Source organism: Ylistrum balloti, unplaced genomic scaffold (assembly GCF_031769215.1).
Source record: "Ylistrum balloti isolate Yb309-2 unplaced genomic scaffold, AGI_CSIRO_Ybal_v1 Utg369912, whole genome shotgun sequence".
Classification (NCBI taxonomy): domain Eukaryota; kingdom Metazoa; phylum Mollusca; class Bivalvia; order Pectinida; family Pectinidae; genus Ylistrum; species Ylistrum balloti.
In genome coordinates this window covers 680,212-706,195 of record NW_026782034.1, presented here as the reverse complement: position 1 = coordinate 706,195, position 25,984 = coordinate 680,212, and the positions used below count along the sequence as shown (strand labels likewise).

The 25,984-nt window shown below is 35.0% G+C and overlaps 2 protein-coding genes across 3 annotated transcripts in view; one reads left to right on the top strand and one right to left on the bottom strand.

The window, feature by feature from the left end:
• Positions 1-1,831: 1,831 nt before the first annotated feature.
• Positions 1,832-20,429, bottom strand: LOC132546770 (cytidine deaminase-like). Its single transcript, XM_060210489.1, has 5 exons — positions 20,394-20,429; positions 11,124-11,240; positions 10,774-10,885; positions 9,653-9,710; positions 1,832-8,693 (listed from the first exon to the last, which is right to left on the bottom strand). Exons 1-5 carry the CDS (start codon positions 20,404-20,406, stop codon positions 8,562-8,564), a joined length of 432 nt encoding a protein of 143 aa, XP_060066472.1. The 5' UTR covers positions 20,407-20,429; the 3' UTR covers positions 1,832-8,561.
• Positions 20,430-20,561: 132 nt separating this feature from the next.
• The window catches only part of LOC132546744 (nucleolar complex protein 2 homolog), a 66,303-nt gene continuing 60,880 nt past the window's right edge, over positions 20,562-25,984 (top strand). For both annotated transcript variants that reach the window (XM_060210463.1, XM_060210462.1), the window contains exon 1: positions 20,562-20,609. In XM_060210463.1, coding sequence (XP_060066446.1) covers positions 20,569-20,609 — 41 coding nt within the window. In that variant the 5' untranslated portion in view covers positions 20,562-20,568. The remainder of the gene's footprint in view (positions 20,610-25,984) is intronic.

The window sequence follows — 25,984 nt, the reverse complement described above, 5'->3', positions numbered from 1 at the left end:
ATTTTTCAAAGACTTAAATTGATGGAGTCAAGGTCATACATACATTTTCCACTGAAGGTATATGAAAGTTAATTCATCATGGGTGTTTTCTTTAGAGGATTGAACCTAATTAATCATTTGAAGCATAAAAACTTTGATCAACACTGTATAACTATACAGATAATTTATTCTGAAATCTTTTTATTTGCCAGGATTGTCTGTGACTACAGTGGAAGTGTTTGTAATGTTTAATGTTCTTGAACTATTGATAATCGGAACCCCAGAAATAAGAATTTACAGGAAAAAAAACGAAATCGTAACTTTGAAATAAGTCCATTGAATCATAACGAGATCCCAGAGTGATCTTGGCACCCACCATTTTTTTATCGGAGAAGGATTTACGTAGTAGAGCCAACGCCATTCGTGCTAGGTAGGTTGGGTGTTAGGTTCCTTGACCCTTCAGCTAGATACCTAAGAGTATGCAGGGTGATTGAGCAGTAGAGAAAATAATTTTTATCATCTTTATTTGCGTTTTGATCTTTTCACTTCTTTCAACTTCTCTTCCCAGTTTTTGCTCTTGATGATAAGAAATTTGAACATTCCTTTGCAAACATAGAAATAATAATCTTTAACAGCCAAATCCAAGATGGTCGCCCAGTTTAAATGACCCTGGCTGTCCATAGCGCTTTACACCAAGCAAACAAATAACTATGAAATTACTCTTACCTGGCAAGTACTTATGGCTTGGATTATCAGTGGCTTGCTTTCATCTCCGATAGAAACTTGTCAACATTGACATGAAAAAAATCATTCTAATAAACAAACTCTCATTTTTAGCATGTGAGCTTATGACTTAGGTGCTGCATCTGTCATCTGCCCAGTGTCAAAGAATGTCTTCTCAATAGCAAAATGACCAGGATGCTGATATATACTCCATAGAGAACTTACCATGTCATGCCAGGTTAAAAAATCTAGGTCTTCCAACTTTAGAGTATAGACGTAAAAGCAACAATATGGTTGAGGTATATAAAATCCTAAACAACATTGACAAACTTGACAAAGACAAACTATTTACTATGTTCACAGCCTCTACTAGAGATAATAGTAAAAAACTTTTCAAGAAGCATAGCAGGACAAATGTCACTAAATGGGTAGTAGATCTTTGGAATTCTCTTCCTAACACTGTAATAGATGCCCCTACCCCAAACACTTTTAAGAGTCTTTTGAACAAACACCGGCAACAAGTACCATTCAAGTTTTATCCTAGTTTTTATGTGGCACAACCGGACAACGAGTTGACTCAACAAAATGCACCTCAATTAGCTGAGATAAGCTAACAAGTGGTGTCTATGAAGAGGTAACAGGTAACAGATATTGCGCCTGTGGCATAGTGGAATGAAGGCTACAAAGTTTGCTCATATAAATTATCTTGACCCACATTTAAGGTCATTGGGGTCAAATGTGATAAAATCTTCAGATAACTTCTTCACAATATCCAAAAGTCCCTGGAGTTTGTATTGGACCTATATGATGCAGGGATGAGGTGCTAGCTACAAAGATCGTTCAAATGACCAAGTTTCAAAATCACTGTGTCAAATATGTCAAGACCTTAACATTTTTTTTTCAACAAGCAATAGCTCTTGCATATTGGAATTTATGTAGAAGCATACTTGGGTATTAAGCTTTTAAGATTGCAGAAATTGACTTACCAAACTGACAAAGTCTTCAGCAGAATAGGTGAGCGATTCTGACCCTTTAGGCCACCTGTTTATTCCTCATTTTAGATTAATGTTTTATCAACTTAATCCACCTGGCTTTTAAAGTCATGCAAGAAACAACAGCAGGATACTCGTTTCAAAATGATATGAATTTTATTTATACAAACAGCAACTCTTTTGAGGTAATACAATGAAACACATAGCTTTCATTAGTTTATCAATTGACAAATGTAAGATTCCATGATTTAAACATCAATCACGATACACTATATTTCTCACTACTTATCAAGTCAACATACATAATACACACATGAAGAATGGCTTTCTGCCAGAAACATTGATATCTGCTAAATATGGATAAAAGGTTACAGCAGTATGCAAACATTTGAAATAAAAATGTAACTGAAAGATAAAACTGTTTAATTTAAATAATTCATGTTTGAAACAGAGGGTGTTTATCAGCATGAATACAGTTTATATACCTGTTTGATTCAGGGGACTGGGGAGATATAAGGAGGGGATGAGGGTGTTTATCAGCATGAATACAGTTTATACATGTTCATTGCATTTCAGTAATAATTACCACCCCCTGCTCAAGGGCGGAGCTTGGGGGAATGAGAGCACCCCCAGCAGGAACATCAAACTCACCCACCAGTTCAGAACTGGAGGTGGAGGAACTAGAGGACTTACTTCTCTTGACGGAAGAAGAGGACAAATCCCTTTTCCGGCTAGAAGTTTGCCACACTGGCACGGGAGCCTTGACAGTTCTCACAGCGTTGTCTCGCTGCAAGGTCGGCACAAAGGACAGTCATAATGGGGGTCCAGCTCTCCGAAGAAATAGGAACACCCATGTGCCGAACCATGGCATAAACCTGCACTAGCCATACTTGAAATAACAAAGAATCAAGAAAAAACGGCAACAAAAAAAAATTTTTTTTTGAGAAAAATATGCCAAAAAATAAACCACAAACACAAGCACAAAACTAACGTAATGTAGCAAATAAATAACAAAAAAACGGTCGTAAAAAAAAAGACCACCGTTAAAAAAGGCAACAAACTTCACGAAAACCGAACAACGAAAAACATGTCACGCGCTCGGACACGTGGAGTAGGGATGGGCCGAAAAAAGGCCGAATTTAAGCAGAAAATAGCCAAAATATAACGTCTGCAAGTGATTGTGAAGTTGGGAGATGAGTTTGAGAATAAAACCGAGTAATAAATTACTCAGCTACAAGAAGGATATACTACAATGAAAAAAGGAAAGCACTCGGCTCAGTATGTCCGCCTTCTCCAGCAGCCATAAGGGAGATCACTCTATGTTCCTGTCGTGAAGGCTCATGGATCGTAGGGAGGGCAGGATTTTAAAATCTTTTGTTTTTGGGATACAAAGATGGGTGTAGGTACCATATTTGCATACTAAAGTTATGGTAAGTATTACCTCATGAAAACTGGTTTTCTATTAAAAAAATTCAGGGGACTGGGGAGATAAAGGGAGGGAATGAGGGTGTTTATTAGCATGAATACAGTTTATACATGTCAGATTTAGGGAACTGGGGAAATGTAAGGAGGGAATGAAGGTGTTTATTTGCATTAATACAGTTTATACATGTCAGGTTCAGGGGACTGGGGAGATATAGGGAGGGGAGGAGGGTGTTTATTAGCATGAATACAGTTTATACATGTCAGATTTAGGAAACTGGGGAAATATAAGGAGGGAATGAGGGTGTTTTTTTGCATGAATACAGTTTATACATGTCAGGTTCAGGGGACTGGGGAGAAATAGGGAGGGAATGAGGGTGTTTATCAGCATGAATACAGTTTATACATGTCAGATTTAGGGAACTGGGGAAATGTAAGGAGGGAAGGAGGGTGTTTATTTGCATGAATACAGTTTATACATGTCAGATTTAGGGAACTGGGGAAATGTAAGGAGGGAATGAGGGTGTTTATTTGCATGAATACAGTTTATACATGTCAGGTTCAGGGGACTGGGGAGGGAATGAGGGTGTTTATCAACATGTATACTGTTTAAACATGTTCAATTCAGGGAACTGGGAAGATATAGGGAGGGGATGAGGGTGTTTATCAGCATGAATACTGTTTATACATGTTCAATTCAGGGGACTGGGAATATGTAAGGAGGAGCTGAGGGTGTTTATTAGCATGAGTACAGTTCATATATATTCAGAGTTGGGGCTGGGGAACATGTAGACAAGGGACTGGTATTAATTAGAATGACACAGAGGAATTTTTACCTGTCAACAGATGACACAAGAATTAGCAGCACAACTGAGAAGCAACACAGCTCGGGTTTACTATCAAAGATAACAATCATTATGGGGGACTAAAAATCAGCCTTCATTGTTACAACCACAACGTTATGTGACTACAGTAGAATTCTTGAATAGTTATAAATTAAGAAGGTTTTTGAACGTGATAGATGTATACCAAGAACAACACCTCAGCTTTAATGTTCTATATGTATTTCCCATTACTCTAGACAAAAGGCTTTAGAATATGGGGAAATTCTTCATCATTTATCAAAAATTACTTGTTTAAATTTGATGCTATCTAAACCTCTCTGCATTTAAGCATAGTATCCTAAGAAGTCAAACCTATCAAAATTGAAGTCTTTGAAAGAGGGGCAGGGAATACATATTTCATCCTGGAAAAGAAGCACCTGTCAATTGTATATCAAATCAGATAAAAAAGGAAGAAAAACAGTATATTCACCTACAGTCAATAGGGATTATAAACCGTTTCTTTCAATTACTTAATTGTAATAAAATGTACTTGCTTCAACAGTCTCTTTATATTACCTCTTGGAATCCTGTTCATTGACATATCTGTGTAACACACCTGCTGTGCATTTCACCTATTTATTTTATGTAAACTAATTAACACATTCTTATGTAAGTTACCTTTATAAACACCTCTAATATAAACATTTCTGTATAAAGAACACCTATTGGTAAAATAAACTCCTTGGAATAACAAGGTCTACAACATAATATAAAGTCAATAAAATCGGCATAACAAGCACTTGTCTAAAATGATCACCTTGACCACAACATATCAATATAAATGTATTAATGCCATTATGAATATCAATTACCTGTCTATAATGACCACCTATGTATAAAGACCTATAACAGCCAACTATATATCATTATCAAGATGACTTTGTGTATTCACTGACCATTCAACTACATAATATTTAATTCAACAAACTGACCATTTAACTGCATAGTATGCACAGATCAAGTCAATCAGAGGCCAGGTGGCCGTTCTGGATGTTCCAATCTGTGCCAAAAACAACACTTGTGCCGAACAACATGATGATCATCTGTGCCAAGTTAGAAGTCAATATCACTAGCATTTCTTGAGAAGAAGCAAAAAATGTCTTAGCCGATCAGAAGCCACGCTGCCCTTATTGGATTTTCTGTTCCACTTCAAAATTAACCACAATTGTGAAGAATGTCATTATGACCATTTGTATCAACACTCAAATTCCTGTAACTTTTGTAGATATGAACAGATTTCAATGTTTATCAAATCCATGCGATGACTAATGTACATAAATATGCAGTGTGCAGAAATTAACAAAATAGTATATTTCCAGAATTCAAAGTCCCATAACTCTTGCAAACATTGATGGATGACACTGGTTATCAAACCGATGTGAGGTTTAATTGATAGAATCCCATGTCCAAAATTTGGAGAATATACAACTACAAATAAGCAAGTCATTGTGCAGAAAGTAATGAAATGGTCAATTTTCGTCGTTCAAAATCCCAAAACTTCTGCAAATGTTGATGGATTTCACTGGTTATCAAACTTCTGCAAGGTCTTGTAATATAAAGCCACACATCAAATTGGTAAGAATCCGACTACAAATACAGAAGTTATTGTGAGGAAAGCAAAAATGGACAGACGGATATGCAGACAGACTGACAGACAAGCTGATTATGATAGAGCACCTGTATCTCGATGTGGGGCCCTAATTATGTAATCATATTTATATGATCAAATGTAACCTGGGATTCCTGTAAACCTGCATTATATATTTTTCTGAGATCTATTTGAAATATTCTAGTGAATATGTTCCATTGTTGTATAATTTGTTCTCGTTTTATAACATATTACTTACTTGGAGTGACTAAGATTTACATGGCAAGTGTCATCAATATGAAGCAGAAGATTTAACTATTCCAGAACACCTGATCTTATTCTCATTGTACTTTTTCAGGAGTCTCTGTGTAAATCTTTTCTTTTTTCGTTAATATTTTGCCCTAGTTTTATTGAATTTGAGTTTGAATTATGATTATGTTGTAGTGTTGGTATTTTCTTGATGTTTTTTTGATAACAGAGCAATGATCCTGGGTCAGTTGACATGGCAATCAACTACTTCAAACTAAAGTGAAAGTCATATAACAATCTTACTTCATTTTAAAATCAATACTATAAGTCTTCATCAAAAAGGATGATGTAACTAGTTACTTGAAAATTCACTAAAATTATTTTGACTAACATCTCTGAAATGCTACTACATTGTATGTATAATAAAGTATAATAAGCCTGCTATTGAAAGGATATTATGTATCAAAAAGTCTGAAGGAATACAATGTATCAAAGTCTGAAGGAATACAATGTATCAAAAAGTCTGAAGGAATACAATGTATCAAAGTCTAAAGGAACACAATGTATCAAAAAGTCTGAAGGAATACAATGTATCAAAAAGTCTGAAGGAATACAATGTATCAAAAAGTCTGAAGGAATACAATGTATCAAAAAGTCTGAAGGAATACAATGTATCAAAAGTCTGAAGGAATACAATGTATCAAAAGTCTGAAGGAATACAATGTATCAAAAAGTCTGAAGGAATACAATGTATCAAAAAGTCTGAAGGAATACAATGTATCAAAAAGTCTGAAGGAATACAATGTATCAAAGTCTGAAGGAACACAATGTATCAAAAAGTCTGTAGGAATACAATGTATCAAAGTCTGAAGGAATACAATGTATCAAAAAGTCTGAAGGAATACAATGTATAAAAGTCTGAAGGAATACAATGTATCAAAAGTCTGAAGGAATACAATGTATCAAAAAGTCTGAAGGAATACAATGTATCAAAAAGTCTGAAGGAATACAATGTATCAAAGTCTGAAGGAATACAATGTATCAAAAAGTCTGAAGGAATACAATGTATAAAAGTCTGAAGGAATACAATGTATCAAAAGTCTGAAGGAATACAATGTATCAAAAAGTCTGAAGGAATACAATGTATAAAAGTCTGAAGGAATACAATGTATCAAAAGCCTGAAGGAATACAATGTATCAAAAAGTCTGAAGGAATACAATGTATCAAAAAGTCTGAAGGAATACAATGTATCAAAGTCTGAAGGAATACAATGTATCAAAAAGTCTGAAGGAATACAATGTATAAAAGTCTGAAGGAATACAATGTATCAAAAAGTCTGAAGGAATACAATGTATCAAAAAGTCTGAAGGAATACAATGTATAAAAGTCTGAAAATACAATGTATCAAAGTCTGAAGGAATACAATGTATCAAAGTCTGAAGGAATACAATGTATCAAAGTCTGAAGGAATACAATGTATCAAAGTCTGAAGGAATACAATGTATCAAAGTCTGAAGGAATACAATGTATCAAAAAGTCTGAAGGAATACAATGTATCAAAAAGTCTGAAGGAATACAATGTATCAAAGTCTGAAGGAATACAATGTATCAAAAAGTCTGAAGGAATACAATGTATCAAAAGTCTGAAGGAATACAATGTATCAAAAGTCTGAAGGAATACAATGTATCAAAAAGTCTGAAGGAATACAATGTATCAAAAAGTCTGAAGGAATACAATGTATCAAAGTCTGAAGGAATACAATGTATCAAAAAGTCTGAAGGAATACAATGTATCAAAAGTCTGAAGGAATACAATGTATCAAAAGTCTGAAGGAATACAATGTATCAAAGTCTGAAGGAATACAATGTATCAAAAAGTCTGAAGGAATACAATGTATCAAAGTCTGAAGGAATACAATGTATCAAAAAGTCTGAAGGAATACAATGTATCAAAGTCTGAAGGAATACAATGTATCAAAAAGTCTGAAGGAATACTAAGTATATCTATTCTGTAACAATGAAAGTACAAAGACATTAGGTCTGTATACAGTCTATAGCTGCCTTGCTGTGTCATTGTATCACTGCATCACTAAATTCAAATTTAGACTAGGACCAAAGTCTTCCTGATCATCTCTTAACCCAAGCAATTGTTGGATTAGACAGGTGATCTACATAGTCTTCAGTCTACTTTGGTAACATCTGACCGGTCTCACTAATACACCCTTCCTCTTTATCAGGCAGCCTGGCTGATCCTCAGTCAATCATTGTCAGTCTATTCAGCTTGGCTAATCCTCAATCAAACATCATCAGGTGTAGGAAGTCTGGCTGATGCTATATCTATTGTCATCAGGCCTAAGCAGCCTTGCTGATCCAATGTCCACCATTGTCAGGTCTAAGAAGCATGTCTGATCCTCAGTCGATCCTCGTCAGGTCTTGGCAGTTTGGCTGATCCTAGGTCCACCACTGTCAGGTTTAGGAAACCTGTCTGTTCCTCAGTCGATCCTCGTCAGGTCTTGGCAGTCTGTCTGATCTAAGTCCACCAATGTCAGGATTACCAGAAGGCAGTCTGGCTTATTATCATATCAGTCTATCATTGTAAAGTCTGGATGAACCTTGATAAATCATCGTCAAGTCTAGCCAGTCTGGCTATATACATATATAGATAGGTCCACCATCCTCAGGTCTAAGGAGTCTAGCTGATCTGAAGTCCACCACTGTCAGGATTAGGCTGTCTGACTGATCCTTTCCTCTTCTAGAGACTCAGGAGCAAAACCTAAGGGCAAGAGTTCCCCCGTCTTCATCAAGTTGTAGGTATGGTCAGGTTTGGTCATGTATACATCCCAGTCCCTGCCAAACTGTATATACAAAATCATTTGTGAAAACACCCATTTGATTAATTGCTAGGTAGGCAAATTCATTCTAATATTTTAAGATGAATAAACAAAACACTTTGTGAGAAATACTACCTCAAAATTCAAATGTATATGTCAATAGTGTAATACACTCTGAAGTGTTTCTCATTAGCTGTGCCAGTCAGAAATTGATTCTAATGCGCTAATATGGAATTGACGTTACATCAGAAAACTGAAAACAAAACAACAAAATGGCTGCCTCTTTTTTATTCTGTCATTCATATCTAGACATTAAAACCTGTCAAAATATTTCTTTTCTAAAAATTATATAAAGTATCATCAATTTGTTTCAACTTCAAATGAAATTTTAGGAATGTTCCTAGACTGGTATCATAAAATCGCCAAGGAAATGAAACTCATATATGATCCTATATTTGTTTTCAAATTATATATTTTTCATAACAAAGATGTTTATTAATGCAAAAATTACAAAATTAAGTCATTAAACTGGAACCAGAGTTATTTGAGGACTTCATATGTACATTTCATACGACACAATTAATATACAGACCATCAAATGAAATACATATAGTTTACTGAAGACAAGTCTATGTTAAAATTTTAATAAAATAATCTTTCTTCTTGATCATTTTAAAGATAAGGGTCAAATCTGAAAAAAAATTGTAACACAAGAAATAGAAACTTAAATCAAATATAATACAGTCTTAAAAGCTGGTTGATTCTTTATCATCTTGTAAACAAGCATCAATGCTAGTAAGCTTAACACTCGTCATTTTTCTGATGGAAGTGACTATGTTGTCATCAAACCTTACCCTCAAATCTGCTACTGGTTGTGTTATAAGAATTTTAACTCTAATGGCATTACCAACCTGAAGAAAATGTTCCAAAAGATCACGACAAAACACAGGAATGATAATACTGGTATCACAGTGACAACTCACCTCAAGTAGAAACTGACGACAAGCACCACACGGAACAATGAAGGAAGTCTTAAGGTCACTAAAACAAAAGCAATTTATCATTATTGTACTTCACCCAAGTCTTCATAGACTTTACTTAAATTCCTGAACTTAATAGTTTTATATAGCAACGCATTAAAGAACTGATAAGAAATATCTCCAGTTTTCATCTTAACTCCAGCAAGGATGGATGAATATTAGGAAAGGAACATCGTTCCTCAGTTCTTTATACATTTTTATGATCAACAGGAGATTTTTTCACATATAATCAATACCAGATTTTCCTATGCTAAATATGACCTCTATTTAAGCACTATCTCCTAACACCTGTTTTGATCATTTGTACTTTAAATCTACAACCATACTTTCCTAACTGTGATTGATGTTTTGAAATTCTACAGATTACTTACCATCACATATCTACCCTCATGAATAAACATTTGTATTACAGCTGTCGAAAGCCGCTAAAATAACGATTTTTTTTTTTAGGAAATCAGCGGTATAACAAAATTGAGTAAAATAAGTAATGGCTGAAAACTAGGTCACCCATATGAGGAAAGCGTTTTCTGACAGGAAAATGGCTAAATCTGACTCCTGCAACCTTCCAAATATCCACATCACCATTCCATCTCCACTATGTTTACTGTGCATTCTTACCTTCAGTTTCAATGAAGGTCATTATATCTATTTTTGACAATGTGATAAAATGCAAACAGGTTAGCTATACTTTTTGTCATGCATAGAGGTCAAACAGAGGTCATTCATATATGAACGTAGATCAGTGTTGTGTAACAGACCTCTATGTTAGTGTAACTGAGGTGTATTTTCGATGGTTAATTTTTTGTAGTTTTGCCAAAATCTTGAAGCAAAAACATCTAAGAAATCCACATTGACCTTTCTTTAATCTACATGTACTGATGTAACCAGTTTGACCCACATAAGAGATAAAAATAACCTGCATGTATACAGCTTGACCTTTGACCTACATGTGTGATTTTGGCACATTGTTTACATTCAACAGCTAGGTGACATTGGCACTATACTGACTTATTTCTTACTTATGTTTGGCTGCTTAAGCTTCGATATGTAGATGTTCAAATTACCTTGAAATAGCAATGGCCTTGAATGATCTATGACCCATGGACACAGCCTTAACCAGTGCTGTCCTCTCTGCACATATGCTTAATCCATAGGATGCATTCTCAACATTACACCCTGCAAAGAAATTACTTCAGTTAGATATTGCTTCATTTGAGCTTAAGTATACCTTCAGAGTGTATTACGTAAAAGCATGGAGAATGCCAAATAATCTGAAATGAAGTTGAAACTATGATTGTGTTGGCCAATCAGATTGAAATCATTATCAATCTGCAATGGTAAAGATATAATGGTTCTTAGCTTGATGTTACTATAAATGTCATGATGGTTCTTAACTCACTGTTACAGTCCTTACCTGTGATGATTGTTCCATCGTCACACAGGAGAGCTGCTCCTACACGGAATTTACTATACGGACAATAGGCTTTCTTCTTCATACTTGCACTCATCTGCAACATTGTCTTGATTTCCTCTGCAATGTATAATGTTAATATTATCACTTTCTTTTGATGTTATCTAACATATTGCACCCTTAAAAACTTCAGGTTACCTTAACAGAATTGACTGGTAGTAGAGATGTCCTTCTTTAGTTAGAATGACATTTTTGAAATAACAATGTGAGTACTCCTCACTGAGTATCTACCAAACTGATACTGGACACATCAGCCACTCACCCTCCCCTGGGTAAACACTGATGGAGGATTATTAGCCTTGTCGATCTACCCAGATCTATGAGGCTCCAGCAAACTCTCAGAGTATAACTGTATCAAAGGTCATTATTTATTTCAAATCCTCAACTAGGATTCCAACCCAGGACCAAGGTTGCTAACTAGTCTGACGCTCAACTGATCAAGCTGAAGAGAAGTTTTCTTTAAGAGAGCAGTATATTGTTGCTAGTATTTTATCAGGGTTACAGCTTTTTAAAAGGAGATTTATGGAATTTAAGTAAATTTGACCCTTTTTAGCCATGCCTAACACCCACTGGGGACAGTCAGGATCAATCTATTCATACCATCTATCTGTCATCCTTCATTCATAATTCTAACCAAGTTTTAAACATTTCAAATGGAAATGAAACAAATTATACTCAAAAATCTATTTTTCCTATACAAACTACCCGGTATAGTAGATTTTACCCCCTCCCCATGGGGAAATGTGAGACCCTGGGGCCATGAAATTCACAATTTTGGTAAAGCACCTTAAGATGCTTCCATTTATGTAAAGCATTTGATCCTACCATATCTGAGTCTTGAGAAGAAGATTTTTGAAATCTGAGTCAAATTGACTCCTTCTGGCCCCACATATCAGCCCCTGGGGGTCAACCAGGATCAATATGGGCATATAATCAAACCATCATCCTTCATTCATAATTCTGACCACAGCTGAAATATTTCCAATGGAAATTAAACAAATTATATTAAAAAATACATTTTTCTTATATGAGCTTTAGTAAACTTTACACCATATCTGGGTGTTGAGAAGAAGATTTTTGAAATCACAACAAAGTGTCTAAAAGTGTCCATGCAAGGCAGTGAGGAAACCAATTGTTCGCAATGGCATTTTCTAGGAGGGGGGAGGGGGAGTTGATTATAAAATGATTACCTTTTGAAACACTTACTCTACTGCTATGCATGTTAATCAACTATTAAGAAATTGCAGGCTTACTTTTGTTCCTCATCACGTTGGATATCATGATGAAAGACAAGCTTGTGAAAAGCACTTTTCTGCATGTGAATTGATGGAAGTTAGCATTGACATATCGGTATGAAGAGTGTGGAATGAAACTTAATATGACAACGAATCAATGCTTCTTAAAATCTTTACGGATCTTATTATTATTGAGATAGTTTTGACATGATTATCTTATTAAAATGTGAAATGAAACGTCTATACTGATCACTCAATCAGCTTGTAATGCAGAGTTGGGGCCTCTAGATGTATCAGCTGGCAGACCCACATTGCTACATCAAGATGTGAAAGAAATCACAGTTAATCAATGCTAATTAAGTGACCTGTATGTGTATACTTTGACACTATCAACTGCTTACCATGGTCATTAACAGCATGCTACCCACAGCGTTTAACGTCAATGTGAATAGTGATCACAACGGAGTTGTTATTGCAACGCCAAAGCCTTTCAGTAGTTAAACATGCAGTCTTGTGATAGGTTTGATCACTTAGAAATCGTAAGTGAAATACAACTAGAAAGGGTTCAAACTATCACTAGACAGAAAATTGTTTTTATTGAAAAAAAACATGTTAGAACTACCTGCCTATGTGAACTGACCAGAGGTTTACCATACTTCTCAATAGGAACCACCTTTGATTTCTGTTTGTAACAATAAATACTTGTCTATAATGACCACATCTGATTTCTATTGTAACCTATGTACAACAGTTATCTTTCTATACAGACTACTTGTGTTTTATAACAGTCCATCAACAGTAGCTCATAATGTCCAAAAATATATCCCACACTGCTCAGGCTTATTAATATTACAGTGACCTAGATACAATTTTATATATGCGGAGATATGTCTAGGAACAGATCTTTTTTGTATCTGATACATATAGAAAAAAAGAAGTGGAAAAATATGATAAAGTGAATAGAACATGACAATCAGTTTGCAAACAGACAAGCAGTTTATGATCCACATATGGTATTATATTGTTACATACTGATATTGATATCAATAACAAATTAATGGACAACCTTCAAATGGATCAATGGGAAAAGATTTTAAATGGTTGGCATTGGATATAAAAGAATTTTTCCTTTTCGGCACCACATCTCCCACCCCAGGGAGGCTGCTGAAACTCATTATGTATACAAAAACCGATTCCCCTTCACCCAAGAATGCTTCAAAGCAAATTTTGTTTTCTGATCAGCCCCAAAAATCACAAGTACACAACAAGAGACCAAGCGGAACCTACATACAAAACTTACAAGATCTATCTCGTATTTCTGAAAAAATAGCAATAACAAGCTATTACAGTCAAAATTCAAGATGGTCACCTGTTGGCCATATTATTTTTTGGATCAGTCCGAAAATGGGACAAAGGGGTCAAGGAAAACCTACATATGATAACAAGAACTGTTAAGGACAGACAGACAGATTATGGACTAAGGACACAAGAGAATTTGAATAGACACCATCTGATGATTGTGTGCTAATAAAATGTATCGGTATTGATCTGAGCTTATGGTTCAACAATTCATTAAAATTAAATATTTTGGATGTTGCAGCAAAACAAACGTATGCTACATTACTTCATGTAAAGGTAGGGCTGCATGACCTTTAATAATACGGTTAACAGTCAGGGTTTGATAACCATGTACACAGCACCATGTTTTTCGTCCAAAAAGTGGGCAGTATCGATAGCACTGATAAACAGCTATAGCCAACAATAGTACAATCTCTTTATATCAATCTCCCAATAGAAACAGAGTGGGCATGTGGTACAGATTTAAAAGTAAAACCTAAATCCACAAAGCTTATCACTCCTATTACCCAATTCTCAGTTATACTTACTTGAGAAATGTGATAATTTATGGGAGTAGATGTTTACCTTTAATTCATCATTTGACACCATGCTAGGAGTTTCTTTAAACTTGGTAGCAAAAATTTGAAAGTCCAACTATTTCAACTTTTAATTATCAAACGCAGTGACCTTGAACCATTTTTGTACCTGACTAAATAAACATCTATGACCAGAATCTGAACTATGAAGTTTGTATCTATAATAGGATAGTGAATGATATGATTGACATCAGTGTCTTTAGGTATAAGGCTAACTTTACAACCTTGTTTATGCTTGGAAATAGGAGCTACAATCTAGGCTATAAATATTCAAAGGAGCAGCATTAGAAATGTAGGTCAATGTGCCAACAAGTGATGGCTTATTTTGTTTGGCCTGTTTGACCTATCTGTACACAACACATGTTCACAACTAGATGTACCATCAAGGGAATCCTTAAAATATTCAGTTTTGACAGACTTACGCTTGGAGAACTTTGATGGGTAGGGAAAATATTCTATTTTACAAAGGTGAAAAACCCATAGTTAACACATTCTGTTTGGCAAAGTCACAAAATCAGGGTCATGACTTTGTTTTAGTGGTAGGGAGAGTAAGAAGCAAGCAATTACAAATGTATATGACATTGGAATAGAAAGCACTAAAATATGTACAATCTGGAGAGTGGAGACCCAAGATTCAATTTACGATGTTCTCAATAGTTCAAAAAGTACATGCATTATTCATCATCAAACTATTTCAGTCCAGTTATAGTTTTGGGTCTGTAAGTCACTATCAAACAAATGATACTTTCAATCAAAGCCCATCATATTTTATTGAAACCTATAAACATGTCTGATTTTGTTCCAAGGACATTGGGCCTGAGATTTGCAACACTCATAAAAATACACCTCATGTATAGTTGTGTCTTGTTAAACAACAGAGAGGGATTTAGGTGGCAGAAGCTCTGGTTCTAGTGTGAAAGAACAGGGAAAATACATATTCCTATCAGGTGCTCCGACCAGGAATCAAACCCGGGTCTCTGGTGTGATAACCGACTGGCTCAATCAACTGAGCAAAAGAAGCTTGCTTCGTTAGCTGAGTGGCATAGACTGTATTTAACAATATATACAAGCCACGCCAACCCATTCCTATTACACAAGTTTGGGTGGATATTAAGCTTCTTTACTCTCCAAATTAATATCTGCGAGTATGCAGGATGATTGAAAGGTAGAAAAAATTAGGTATCCATAACAACAGCATCGTAGTAATTAAAGTCATCAAAAATGAACTCTGATGCTGTTGTTATTAATTCCCCTTACCTGATTGTTAATTTGTACATTACAGCCATAAAGTTCAAACATATAATGTGAATTTCAAATTATTTTATAAATTAACAAAGTCTGTGTGTTATAGGTAGGAACCATGTAGCACGTAAATGATTGAAAACGCTGGTAATACAATGACAAGATTGATTTATCACCCATGATTTTACGTCAATCTAAAATTTTTCAGACCGAAACTTTGTACCAGGTAAATACGTGTCATCCCTGCTGCTTGGTAAACATTCACTTTAAATGTAAACAGAGTTAAATCAACCAATAACCTATTACTTCTGACCTACTTACTTAATAACACTGTGACTCCAGTCGGTCCATCTGTGTCCTGTCTGACCTTACCATTTTTGTCAACAGTGGTAATTTGAACCTCACAAATTAATATCTTAAGTATTGTGGCCTCATACACCTTAGACCTTTCTCTAATCTTGCACATTTTACTGTCCTTACTTCTCTTTATTAAGTCATTCTACATGTATTTCTCATTCTCATACTGACTGTTGTTGCATTGTTGATGTCATAAAAAATACAACAAGAAAATACCAACACATCAACACAATCATATTCCAAACTCAAATTAAAAAACTAGGGCAAAATACTGACAAAAGAAATATTTACACTGTGACTCCTGAAAAAGTACATGGAGGCCAGGTGTCTATTGAGTAGTAGTAAACATCAGTTAACATTTTACAGTTTACTACTACTGATGTTTAGAAGTTCACACAGATATCACTTGACATTCTGAAGAATGGAGCTTGTTTGTGTTTGCTCATACCAGCTCATCACTCATCTCTAAAGAGACTCTCTATGTACTTGATTAAAGACTTGAGTGATTCTTATTCACAATATTCAGAGACAGAATACATTATAGCTGATATGTTGAACCTATAAATTGACAACCAGTTTAGTTGTGATATGGGTTTTAATGAGCTAAGAGGTAGGGGTAGGAGAGAGTTACATAAAAAGTCATTTTAGATAAGTTGATATTTAAATTCTTGACCATGATTTTGATAAACCACATCTGAAAATGTATCTACATCCAAGCTTCTACACAGATATTCCTAGACATATACAACCAAACAAATATATTACCGTAATTATTCTGTGATAAGCCCAGGGAACCATCAATTCTTACTCTTATAGCTAGAAGGTGGGCTTAGTACAGAACAATGAAATCAAGCATTGGTGAATAATTCTACTAAACAGTATTCAGCAGTTTGTTACCTGCATGTCACCTGATAACATGGCTGATATGGAAAGGCCTCACAAGAATTCAGACATTAGCAACTTTGACAAAGGCTGTCCCATTTAATTTCTTTACATGAGGCTGCACGCCATTTCATCTAATATTGATTCCTATTCAGTTGAACAATGCTAAATCATGGTCACATGATGTTTCATCTGCTGTTGTCACCTATTCTGGTCAACAACATTCGATTATCAACAACATGGTCACACGCTGTTCCATCTGTTGTTGTCACCTATTCTGGTGGATGTATAATCATCAACCACATGGTCACACACGCTGTTCCATCTGTTGTTGTCACCTATTCTGGTGGATGTATAATCATCAACCACATGGTCACATGCTGTTCCATCTGTTGCTGTCACCTATTCTGGTGGATGTATAATCATCAACCACATGGTAACATGCACAAGCCATCAGACTGTTCTGCCTAAGCTTAATCACTAGAAACAGTTCGTCTTTATCAGGAAGCTAAGATCACAACCATTATATGCTGTCATTGTTGCATTTTTTAATTCGTAAATAATCTGGATGACTTATGACAGACTTCCTCTACCTTGTTCAGCCAGATAACCACCAGCTCCTACAAAGAAACCCCTCCTAAAAATAACACTGGCTTATATGGCAACAAAACCAGAAAATTAACCTCTTGTTCTACACAAACGTCACCAAATATGTTTGGTCTTACTCATGACAGAACATGCCCATGTACAATACTTGTATATATTGTAAACCAAACAATATGCCAAAGTCAATTATATATACCTGAACTAAAATGAAGCCAGACTTCTAGTCTGATGTTTAACATAACAAACTAAAGGAGGAATTTCAATGCCAGATCACAATAATATTCCATGAGAATCAAGTCAATGTTTTTGCCTCTCACTCTCATTGATAAATTAATAAAACTCCTATCAGGATTGTTATCATATCTAGAGTGTTATGCTTTTTCTTCTAGAAGTTGTGTATACATGCACAAAAAAAACACAAACGGGTGATAACATGTACATTACACAAACGTATCCATTTACAAAGATATGTGATAGACATGAGAAATAAACCTGGTGCCAGATGGATGCCAGGTAACAAAAAAATGTTCCTGATAAAGCATGCAAAGTCTGTTATTTTCATTACCATCATTTTGACCTTGATTAATTCCAAGATAGATTTCTTTATCTGTGTCTGTTACAGTGATTTTATATATTGGGTTACTCCGACACATCAATCGATGTCTACATGAACTTTATGCCTGCATGTATGTATCTGTATGAAAATCTACTTTCTTTGATTATGATTTTGTTTTTGGGAAAGGGCTCCGAGGTACATGGCCATGGCATGTTATTGAAATGTTATTGTATAGAAAGATTAAAGGAGGTTTCTTACAATATTAGCTGCTCTATTTGAATGTACATTAGTGCAAGTTGTGTTAACTAGAATGTCGGTGTGCAAGAAATTATATTTATATCTATATGGCTAAGGAACATAATAATGTACAAGTAGTGTTATCTATGAATTCATATATTCATTTGAAAGATATATATAAAATGCTATATTGGCTTTTCTCATAGTCTGATTATAAAAGCAGGTATTTTACTATTGTTATATTATAGCATTAGTGTAGAGTTATTTCCCTTGGATGTAGTAGGTATGCAAGTGTGTGAAGTTCGATTGTTTGCGTGTGAGACTCATGTGTTGTATTTGTTTTGCTTGCAGGGTTTTTGTTGTTATGTGGTTTTAACAGCAAATAAACATAAAGACATGAATTCCTGCTTTGTTCTGTCAATGACGTGAACCCCTGTAACACTTGCATTAAATATACTCTACAAATTAGAGCTAACAAACAAAAAAAACTAAGATTAAACCACAGAACTTAACAAGTGAATTGCCTTCTTTGCGATATCTGATTCTGAAACCAGTGCAAATCCCATAATCCCATAAATTGTTTGATCAAGCATATCTGCTATTTGATACTATATAGTGAAATTTTCTTCATTACACAATGGAATATTCAGTGGTGTATCCATGAATATCATTTACATTCACTACATGCTACAAAAATTTGCTGGAGTTATATATGTAACCCTGGTAAAAATACTAGCCGCAATATACCACTCGGCTAGAGAGAACTTCTCTTAAGCTCGATTGGTTGAGCGTCAGACTAGTAAGCCAGGGGTCCCGGGTCCGATTCCTAGCGGAGGAATTGAGATGAAAAATGACCTCTGTCACATATATAAACAAACAAGTAACAGAAAATGAATGTTTGACATATGACTGTAAATAATTTTATATTGCTGGCTATAGATTTTAAATCAGAATTCATTTACCATTTAAAAGATCTTTTCCCCAGTTACCATGAATCGTTAGTCAAGATCAGTTTACATCAGAATCTCTACAACACCTTGTGCCAGTAAGCTATCCTGGCTATTTTTAATATTTAATAGCTGTCCTCTGTAACCTTGATAATGGGGTCAGGGTCATTTCTTTCTTGCAAATCATAAGTTTGTCCAATCCAAAACATGATAGTATATTTTTTTTCAATCAATATGACCTCTGTGATCATGAATATAGGTCAAATGAGATCTTTCTTGTTGTTTTATGTATATATTTTGTCTGGGTTCTCATGCTTTTTGACCAATACAGTTAATTGTTTAAGAAATTTAAGCACCAGGAAATATTTCCTTCTGTGGATTTCCAAAAATCCTTTCATGTACAACTAGCTTTAATGTCAACAGTATCAAGAAGTGTAAAAGTTTTCCAAGATGGGTGCCAAGCCTATTGGCTGCTCTTCAACATGGTTCATGTCAAAATCTCAGTTATATCTTCATAAAAAGTATATGAATTCATATCACAAATCACAGTCCTGTTTTGAAAATCTGGACTGTCGTAAAAGCATTGTTTAGTGTTGGAAGTTGGATCCTTTCAGTGTTTTCAAGTTATCGTTCACTTAGCAGCAAACAATTTAAGTATTATGATACAAGCTCTATTCACTCTTAACACCAGTGGAAATACATCTGCTTTGTAACCATTTTTTTGTATGAAAGGAAAAGGAGTGTATACCTTCACACGATGACTTAAGTCACCAAAAGCTCTTAATTTTTATATGTATTAAGAAAATCAAAAAGACAATAAATTTCAACATTAAATTACTCTCTACACACAAAATCTAGGATTTCAGTTTCCAGTAGTTCTTTTACATCATCGGTAGTGTAGATATCAAATTGACGGTGAATTTCATCTAAAACCAAAATATGATTTAGTTATGTACTCAATTTAGGTCTAATGTTTTGCGTACCCAGGCGTCAGGGTCTTGTAGGTACCGAATTATAAGCTATAAATCATCACTTACAACATCTTCCAACCACTGTAAACATGACCCTGCTAGTAACTGCAGACTTCTCTGTAAGTACTTTGGAATGAGAAAAAACGTGCACGCGTGCACGTGTTCGACCTGCCAATGCTCGTGCGATTGTACATAGTTTTAAGGTTTTTTTTCTAAGTTTCGAAATAAAGAAATAGTGAGACTTACCTGAGTCCTCCATGTTTACTGTTTTCGGTGTATAAGTCTCTTCTCGTATATTCAGTACTTTTGCCGTCTGCTACTAGCTTGGCTAATTGCCACATGCCGGAAATACCCGAGTGATTTCCGTACGATTCCGTTCAACCAATGATATTGAAGAAAATATGTTTCGTCATCACCAGCAATGGCAGCGCACATGGCGAAAAGCATGGCACCAAAGAAAAGGTAGTGGACTGTTAAGGAAAACACTGACGTTTTAAACGACAATATTTATCCACATAACACATTGAAAATAATTTTTATTCATGATAGACACTGTTTGCCAATGCCACAACATGACTATATTTGTTTGCGAAATCGATCATGAACGACAAACAAGTCACATGGACTTGTTGACATCTCGTTTAGCATTGCTTTCCAGTATTTTCATCATGAAATGATACATTAACAGTGCAGACGGAAAAAATCAAGATAATAATTCCGATATTATTGAACCATGATATTTAATACAATCCGCTGATCATATTATCGATCCAGAACGAGAGACATTTGATGAGTGATCCAGTTGATCAGCTGTTGATACACTAAAAATTGTAATCAAGCTGGTGACATTATTTGCACTATGCACTTGTCTACGTTAGTTGCAAATTGACTAATGATAAACTAGCGCAGCTTGTGCGCCATGTTAAATACGACCTCTGTCACTCAGCTGACACAGCATGCTTCTTCCTTTCATTTTCGGTGTGTATAGCCATGGGTTATCACAGCTGAGACTTGGAATGTGTTTTCTCTGTTCTTTCACAATGATTCCCAACAAAACTGAAAATTTCACAGGTTGTGTTCTTTTAACCCCAGATTGAGATTTCGGAAATCTCAAAAACAAGAGGAGTACATTATAGTGTAAAAGGAATGGGTTAGTGTTGCCTATTTGATTGATTGATTGATTGACAGATTTTCTGTCTCTGTGACTCCTCCTGTGTCTGAGGATTGTCTAACTGCTAAACTTCAGTGTTCTGGCAACAGGAGGGGGTGACTTGCATCCCCCTCAGTTGGATGGAACAGATTGTAGCTGTGATAGTTTGATTACACTAGTTTTTGTAGACAGCTCCAGTGTCAAATAATGCCTGATCCCAACTCTAGCAGTTAAACATGTCCAGAAGCAGAAAGAAAGTGTTGGAGGCTTATCTAGATTTTGTTTGTGTTAGATTAATTTTGAAATCTGTCTAATGCCTTCAAAATAATTGTACAGTTCTGACACTATCCCTGGACCCCATCCCGGCATTATCACACCCACTCTTTTTCAAAAAGCCAGAGGGATATTTAGCATGCAAGATTGGACAATCCTCACACAGGCCACCATTTAATGTCCCATCCACAGGACTTTGGTTAGTGGTTAAATTGGTGCAGGTGTAATTCTAGTACACTTGTTTGTGTTGTCCCATCTTGAACCATTTCCAATCATATTGACTAAGCTACTTTATCAATTTACCAATGTCTGTTGCTTTCTCTGATTCCACTCCATTCCTTCTGCACACATTTGTTCACAACCTGATTATTTTTATAATTATATGCATGATTTGTGTAAATGTGAGGATTTAGAAGGGTTATGAGAGGTTTCTGTTTTGAAGTAGAAAGTGTTATGATTGGGTGAGATTATTTAAGATTCAAGTTTTTGAAAAGAGACAGATTCCTTGTATATACACCGTTAGGATGGTGGATAATGTTTTAGGTGATGTGTTAAGCAGGAGTTATGTGTTAATTCTAACTTGATACATCTTGAGTATAGATAGAGAGAAATTCAGTTGTCTAATCCAACCTATATACTATTATATACAACCCACGGTTTGAGTAGATGTACTATTTATATAGGATTTGAGATGGATTAGGGATGATGGTGAGAGTGGAGAGTGGATGGGAGGGGGGGGGGGGGGTCTTGTATGGCATTTAGTTGGTTTGTATGTTTGTGTGTTATGTTAATGTATGATTGTGTTTTGACTGTAATTATGTGAGATTCTAGATTTCCAGATTGCAGGTATCAGTGTTATGTTTACTTTTGGACCTTATAACCAGTGTTGAATATAAACAGTTTTGTATAAAATTATTAAGAACTTTTCATCCCCATTGCCCTACCTAACAGGGTTCCATATGCTACAAGCCTGGGTAGAAGACCTGAATCTGACTGCGAATCAGTCCATGAATCTTTGATCTATACTGGACATAGGCCTTAGTTTGTGTGTTTTTATGCTTTCCCTCTAAGAGCATATAGTAGACACTTTGTTCGTTTGTTCATTGGTCTTAGGTTTGTCCAGAGCATAACACAAAAACTGAAAGGTTTCAACATGAAACTTCATAGGTAGATAGATGTAGGTTCCCTTTAGTTCCTAGTTGTACATGACCTGTTTCAGGACAAAATGAAAAAAATTGACTATGATAATCTGTTATAGCTGTTTCTTAATGCTTTTTATGCTAAGAGCATTTTCAATGCTCTTCAGCATGTTGCTGTCGCCCCCGGCCCTGAGTATCAGTACTTCGTTTTCATTGGTTCATAAATCGAAAGTTTACTCCTACTCCATCTGCCGGACATTACCGTAATCATTGGATTATCGCCCCTACAAGTTGCTGATCCTAGTCATTAAATGAAACAACCTTATCGACATTTTCTTCGTTACTTGTACATCAAGAAAACGTTTTGTGTTGTGTATTAATGATAATCAGACATCGAAATTTGTAAATACAGTGACGAAGACTCACGTTTTATGGTGGTAAATTTTGCGAGGCGATGCCAATATGGCGGCTTAACTTTCTTTTCCGCGCGATGCATTGTGGGTGTCATATATATCTTTCTTTTTTTTTTCTTTTTTGAAAATTTTCATCCCGTTTAATACTGTTGAAAGCTTTTAAAAATACTGAAATATGTAGTTGAAAATAAGAATGAAACTAAAATAAGAATGATTTAGAGTAGCATAAAATTTTGACGGAAACAGCCGGGGGGTGCTCTTTGCTGCTGGACCCTGAAAGAAGACGGAGGCAGAAAGAAGATGGCGGGTATTTGATGTAAGTTAGTATCACTATATATATATAAGCTGAATTTAAAGTCAATACTTATACTGAAGAAGCAATTGCATTTTTTGCAAAATACTCATTTGAAATGAGCTATCGCATGTATTGGATTTAGGCTCGACGGCGACGCGCAAGCTGGGCACTGCCGCCATGGCACTTTTTTCAAAATATTTTCAAGACTTTTCCTTTGAAGCAGTATGCATTTGAAAAATGTTATGTAAGCATCTAGCACATTTTTGTTGCTTCCGTAAAGTATTTCAGTGTTTTGAAATAAATTTATTTTTGAATGATCGTGAGTGGCCCAACAGATCGGAAATTAAACAGAAAAAAACCTATCCGTAATATTGTACTGTACTACTTACGTTACCGTGAATAGATCTAGGAATCTATCTGTGTAATCACGGACTTATATACAAGTCCGTGGTGTAATATATCGATTTTACTTTAAAATATCGGTCACTGTCCGTGCTATTGTAGATCTAGCTCTTTCAAATTTCTGATCGGAGATAATTTATAAGTACCCCAAGTCCAGGGTATGAAATCGTAAGGGAACTCTACAGCTATGCCAATTGAAGTTTATATATATAGTTTTAGCTTAAATTTAGTTTTTGTCTTTCTGACATGATGTCTCGTTGATTCTGTTGAAGAGTGATGCAGGTGAACGATTACAATATGAAGATTGGGAATAATTAAGATATCAATTAACATCTGAATCCCGGAAAGTGTTTTAATGAAGATTAGGATAAACCTAGCAAAGTGTTAGGTCCCATTGGTACAATTCTTATTATGCCTGAACTTTTAATATATGTACTGTATTTGTTCATCTCAGAAGTTTCGGTATTATGTCAACTGCGTCAACTTTCAGTTCAACACTTGATTCATCAAATTTACACAGCCCTGGGCTCAATATTTGTCATTAATTGTCGACTGTTTATAAGCATTTTAGAGTTTTGTTTCCATGGTGAGTGGAATGAAATGGGATAAATAGTCTAACCAATACCCCTCGAGAGCTTATTAAGACATTGCAGTATTATCACATTGGGCCTTATTAAAAGTCAAATTGAAACTTTAAGAAACTCAAGTGACCAGAAGTACAACAATAAGATGCTTTGTAGTGGTTTGTTCAGAACTGTAGTTCTGGTTAAGTAACCATTAATTATGTCCTTTCAGCTACAATTACGTACATTTTTGAAATACCTCTACTGTAGCTAAATGTGGCATTTGTGATAGACATAGCCAAAGTTAATTTTGTGATAGATGTAGCCAAAGTTAATTTTAAGATCAGTTAGGACAGCCACTGTTTGTAACAGGCATGGGTTCAATTACATGATGATGTAATTAATTAAATTACAATTACATTATGAAAATGGCATTGCCATTACAGGTATTTTCAAAATAATTAAATAACCATTACATGACGGTCCAATGTAATTAATTAAATTACACATTACTTTTCAAGTCAAAATGATTTTTTTTTAAATACAAACGTCAAAATAAATTATCATACTGCACAGATTTATCACACAAATTAAATTTTATGATTCAATCTCTGTATGACCATGGTCAAGATATTATCATTTTGCCAGCTGTCCATCGCTTAATAATTTTACAGTCCTGAACGTCAAAGTAATTAATTACAGTATATTTAATATAGGCTCCTAATGGGAAGACTATAAGCTTATACAGAAGTGTATATTTCTTGCACATAATCATAGCAATAATGAAATATAGTTATTTATTTCCCTTACTCTCTTTCAGCAAGTGGATGTCCCTGAAGAAATGAAATCTGGAATGGTAGAAGGTATCTCTATTGATTCTTCTAAGTTGGAATTGGCCATGGTGACCAACAATGGATGTGAGGACCTTATGGTGGAGAAAAACGTCCTTCTTTTCGGCCTCCAATTAGATGTTGAATATGATTAATCACTTGAGGAGATGCTAACAACCATGTTGCCTTTTAAGGTCACAGTACTCTCTAAAGGCAGCAATATATTTACCATCAGAAAAGAAGAATTAACAAATCACAGAAACTAAAATAATTTGGAAAAGATCTTTGTATACTGCATTTGTAGTAAATTTGTATACAATCTTCAATTTACTTGTGTTTACCATCAGAAAAGAAGAATCAACAAATCGCAGAAACTAAAATAATGTGGAAAAGATCTTTGTATACTGCATTTGTAGTAAATTTGTATACAATCTTCAATTTACTTGTGTAGAAAGATTCACTAGTTATACCAAGTTTGTGTAGAAAGGATCACTGTATACTGAGTTTGTAGTGTACATAGAGAGGTTTACTTATTTTTTTTTTTTCTGAGTTTAGTGTATATAATATATCAAAAAAACTTTTTGTAGAAAAGATCACTGCATACCTGAGTTTGTTGTTTACAAATGTGTAGAAAAGATCGCTGCATACCGAGTTTATAGTTTACAATTGTCTAGAAAAATCACTGTATACTGAACATAATACGACTTCTGTTTAAAACCTTCATTTAAACTTAGGCATGTATTTTTTATGTATCTTAAAAGTCTACCTACAA

What these genes read in the sequence shown, in the direction of transcription:
- LOC132546770 (XM_060210489.1), bottom strand. An exon ending in CGATGGAACAATCATCACAG is followed by an intron (nt 10,886 to 11,123) that starts GTAAGGACTGTA and finishes ATTTCTTTGCAG; the next exon opens with GGTGTAATGTTGAGAATGCA. An exon ending in AAGGCCATTGCTATTTCAAG is followed by an intron (nt 9,711 to 10,773) that starts GTAATTTGAACA and finishes CTTTTGTTTTAG; the next exon opens with TGACCTTAAGACTTCCTTCA.